This window comes from Gekko japonicus, unplaced genomic scaffold (assembly GCF_001447785.1).
Source record: "Gekko japonicus isolate JY-2015 unplaced genomic scaffold, Gekko_japonicus_V1.1 scaffold5510, whole genome shotgun sequence".
Lineage (NCBI taxonomy): Eukaryota > Metazoa > Chordata > Lepidosauria > Squamata > Gekkonidae > Gekko > Gekko japonicus.
The window spans coordinates 12,905-17,518 of record NW_015172183.1 but is presented as its reverse complement, the minus strand read 5'-3'; the positions used below and the strand labels follow the sequence as shown (position 1 = coordinate 17,518).

Here is a 4,614-nt window from a genome sequence, read left to right as displayed (position 1 = left end):
GTTCTTTTATTGTGAGAAAGGGAGAAAAGTACCTCTTTCTCTACCTACTCTATCCCATGCATAATCTTAAAAACCTCAATCATGTCACCCCTCAGCCATCGTTTCTCCAAGCTAAAGAGCCCCAAGCACTTTAACCTTTTTTCATAGGGAAAGGGTTCTAACCCTTTTATCATTCTAGTTGCCCTTTTCTGCACTTATCCAATGCTGAGGGAAGACATGATTGAGGTTTATAAGATTATGCATGGGAGAGCAGGTAGAGAAAGAGGTACTTTTCTCCCTTTCTCACAATACAAGAATTCATGGGCACTCCATGAAATTGCTGAGCGGTCGGGTTAGAACGGATAAAAGGAAGTACTTCTTCACCCAAAGAGTGATTAACACTTGGAATTCACTGCCACAGGAGGTGGTGACGGCTACAAGCATGGACGGCTTCAAGAGGGAATTAGATAAGCATATGGAGCAAAGGTCCATTACAATCTAATAGCTACCAGTGGATTGTGTAAAAAGGATGTAAATTGACTGGTATTTATTAGATTGTACAAACTGATTATTATTGTTGATATTGCATGTAATGAATATATACCTGTTTTAGAATATTATGAATAATACACAATGCACTTTATAAGATGGGACATATAGAAGACTTTAACTTATAAAAAAGGTTTTTGCAGTGTATATATTTGTTGTTTGACCACCTGAAGGTTGGCAAAGCAAAGGGCAGACACTACTGGGCTGGGTGACTCAGTGATTTGTCTCTAGGTAAAGCAACTCTTTATATGTATTAAAACTGCACGCCAGCAATCATAACTGCAGTTAATGAACTCTCCGACCAAAATATTCCGTTTGCTCAGATACGATGCTCAGAAATTTGCATCCCGGCCCCCACAGCAATGCTTCTTGGAAGGGAAGAGGGGTAGAATTCCTTCAACAAGTTTGGTGTTGTGGTTAAATAGAGCCAGTTTGGTGTCGTGGTTAAGTGCGCGGACTCTAATCTGGGAGAACTGGGTTTGATTCCCCACTCCTCTACTTGCACCTGGCTGGATGACCTTGGTCAAGCCGTAGCTCTGATAAGAGCTGTTCTTGAAAAAGAGCCATTTCTGTCAAGAGCTCTCTCAGCCCCACCTACCTCGCAGGGTGTGTGTTGTGGGGAAGGGGAAGAAGTTTGTAAGCCACTCTAGACACCTTTGGGTAGTGAAGGGCGAGGTATAAATCCAATCTCCTCCTCCTCCTCAACAAGAAGGACATAGAGCATGCAGAAAAGCCAGGGACGTTTTTCTTTATTTTGAGTTGTGTTGTTGATTTTGCCCTTTTGTTGCTGATTTGCAGACAAGAAAAGCCAAGAGGCAAAGAAAGAGAGTACAAGAAGAAAGCTCCATTCCGTCTATGAGGTCAAGCAAGAAATAGCGAGGTAAAGGAAAGCTTTCCGATCGGTGTTCCTTTGAAACTATACACTCAGTTTTTGTTGTTGTCCCCATTCAATGTTAGTTTAAGGTATTTGGTGGCTTCAAGCAAGGTACATCGCTCATTAGACATGGACCAGCAGGTAGTGCTACTGTTCCAGTAGGGGGCACTGGTTACCTTCCATGACACTGATGCCTGGAAAGAAGCTGAGACGCCGTGGTGTGATGCCCTCCTTGTTGCGCCAGTTCTAGCTGTCGCTTGGGTAGCTTGGCCAGAGAGCCACCCTTGGTCCTGTTGAACATAAGAACATCAGAAGAGCCCTGCTGGATCAGACCAGTGAGGGTCCATCTAGTCCAGCCTCCCGTCTTACACAGTGGCCAGCCAGTTCCTCTGGAGGGCCAGCAACAGGGCAGAGAGACCGACGCCTTTACCTGATAAGAATATAAGAAGAGCCCTGCTGGATCAGACCAGTGTGGGTCCATCTAGTCCAGCCTCCTGTCTCACACAGTGGCCAACCAGTTCCTCTGGAGGGCCAGCAACAGGGCATAGAGGCCTTCCCCTGATAAGAACTTCAGAAGAGCCCTGCTGGATCAGACCAGTAAAGGTCCATCTAGTCCAGCATCCTGTCTCACACAGGGGCCAGCCAGTTCCTCTGGAGGGCCAGCAACAGGGCAGAGAGACCGACGCCTTTACCTGATAAGAATATAAGAAGAGCCCTGCTGTATAAGTCTATCAGTGGCTACTGGCCATGGTGACTGACGGAAACCTCCACATTCAGAGGGCTCTGAATCCTAGATTCAGGAGGCAACCTCAAGGGAAGGCCTCAGCCTCTCTGCCCTGTTGTTGGCCCTCCAGAGGAACTGGCTGGCCCCTGTGTGAGACAGGATGCTGGTCTAGATGGACCCTCACTGGTCTGATCCAGTAAGGCTCTTCTTATGTTCTTATAAGTCGATGGAGGAAGGGTACACAGGCAAGTAAGGGGCATGCAGGTGGGTGGGGGAAATGTTTTAAATTGGAGGCTGGTGGGGGCCAGAGGAAGGGAGGGGCTCTGGGCCCTTTCTGCCCAGGGCCCCTCCGGACCTGGAAATGGCCCTGGACATGAGTCTTCCTCTTAATCCCTCGGTTTTAAAATTCTTTACAGAGGTTCCTTTGGCCTTCTCAAGAGGGTTGTCCATAAAGGCAACCGAACACTCTGTGCAGCGAAATTCATACGCCTGAGCAGCAGAACAAGGGATCAGACCTTTCGCGAGAGGGACATCCTGGCCACATTGTCCCACGACAGGATCACTCGACTGCTGGACGAGTTTGAGACGCGGAAGACCTTGATCCTTATCTTGGAGCTGTATCCTTTATTGGAAACCCCGGGGTGGAACGTGTGTTAGTCACGTCTGTGGCAGTGTGCTCGGGAGGGACAAATACCAATGGCAATGATGCCATTTAGCAATGGCAAGCACAAGATCCGAGGTGGTGTAATGAAAGTCAGGGACGCCAGCATTTGATCCCAGGGCTGCAGCCCATCCTCATCTGCACCTTTTCAGACAACAAGCAACTAGTCCTTGGGTTGTCAAAATATCTTGGATTGCCAATGGCTTCAACAAGTGTCCTCCATTCATAAAAGGGTAGTCTTAATGGTTCATCTGACTCACGGGATTCTTCTGCGATTGCAATAATTAGGCCACATTTTATCCATTGCTTTATACCAGGGGTGGCGAAACTGCAGCTTGGGAAGCCACATGTGGCTCTTTCGCACATATTGTGCGGCTTCCAGTAGGGCAGCTGGGGAAGCGAAGGGGAGGCATACTTTTTCTCCTTCTTCCTTCCTTCCTTCCTTCCTTCCTTCCTTCCTTCCTTCCTTCCTTCCTTCCTTCCTCCCTCCCTCCCCTCTCTTTTTCTATCTCTCTTAGACAAATAAATATCATTAGCAAACAAATAAATATAATTGGACTAAGAAATATCAATCAGGGGTCATTTTGTAGAATAAGAGCTGGAGGAGCTCATTAGCATATCTAATAGGCTATTGGCATAATAGCTCATTAGCATATGCCATGCCCCCTGACATCACCAGATGTTATGTCAGAAGGGGAAGCAAAAAGGGGGGGAGGCATCTTCAAAAGCTTCCCCTTATCTTCCCCAGCCGGCCTGCCAAGGGGCTGGGGGGGGGGGAAGCGCAGAGAGAAAGGGTTTAAAGTGTAAACTCTCTATGGGGCCATAGAATACAATGGAAAGATTGCACCACCACTGCGGCACGACTCTAGAAAGAAGGAGCTGGCGGTGGGGCTTGCCGACACCACCATCTGTGTCTTCTCCCTCTCTCTCTCTCTGACAAATAAATACCATTAGCATACAAGTGTCATTGGACAAATAAATATCATTAATATCTGTTTTTACCCCTTTTGTTTTTATTTTTGGCAGTCTCGTTTAATGTTAATAAAAAAGCAAATTTGCATATTTTTAAATAAAAACGTGCGTGTAATATTTGTTTGTGTTTTGCGGCTCTCAAGCATCTGACATTTATTCTATGTGGCTCTTACGCTGAGCACGTCTGGCCACCCCTGCTTTATACTGTGTCAAAATAAAACATGCCATGTTCCTTAATATGTGAGATGTTCCCACGAAGAGCTCTTGGACAGGTTGTTCAGGAAGAACGTGGTGACGGAAGCAGAGGTGAGATTTGGTTCTTGGGTTGCTTTTGGGCAGGGCTTTAGCGAGGCTTGCCAATCTCCAGGCGGGACCTGGAGATCTCCTGGGATTACAGCTGATCTCCAGACAACACAGGACAAGTGTTCCCTCTAAGCTGAGTTAGTGTGAGCTAGCTCACAGTTTTTTAGCCTCCGGCTCACAGATTTTTCTCTTAGCTCAGGAAGGACGGCTCCAGAGCAAGCTAATTTATTCTGTAGCCAAATCGTTTGCTCACAACTTTAAAGCCAGTAGCTCACAAAGTAGAATTTTTGCTCACAAGACTCCACAGCTTAGAGGGAAAATTGCACAGGACGGTTCCTCTGGAGAAAATGGCTGCTCTAGGAGAGTGGACTCTGTGACATTATACCCCACTGAGGTCCAAGCCCCACCCACTCCAGGCTACACCCCCAAGCATGCAAGAATTTCCCAACCCAGTGTTCACATCGCAACCCTAGCTGGGCCACAGAATGCCTCTGAAATCAGAATGGTATTTTTCATTGAGAGCCAGTTTGGTGTAGTGGTTAAGTGTGCGAC

The 4,614-nt window shown here is 47.0% G+C and overlaps 1 protein-coding gene across 1 annotated transcript in view; it reads left to right on the top strand.

Moving 5' to 3' along the window:
* The window catches only part of LOC107118691 (obscurin-like), a gene marked incomplete at its 3' end in the record, with an annotated part of 32,998 nt that overhangs the window by 17,125 nt on the left and 11,259 nt on the right, over window positions 1-4,614 (top strand). Inside the window, exons 6-8 of the mRNA XM_015421052.1 lie at window positions 1,327-1,408; window positions 2,543-2,743; window positions 4,005-4,065. Of these exons, the coding sequence (XP_015276538.1) occupies window positions 1,327-1,408; window positions 2,543-2,743; window positions 4,005-4,065 (344 nt within the window). The remainder of the gene's footprint in view (window positions 1-1,326; window positions 1,409-2,542; window positions 2,744-4,004; window positions 4,066-4,614) is intronic.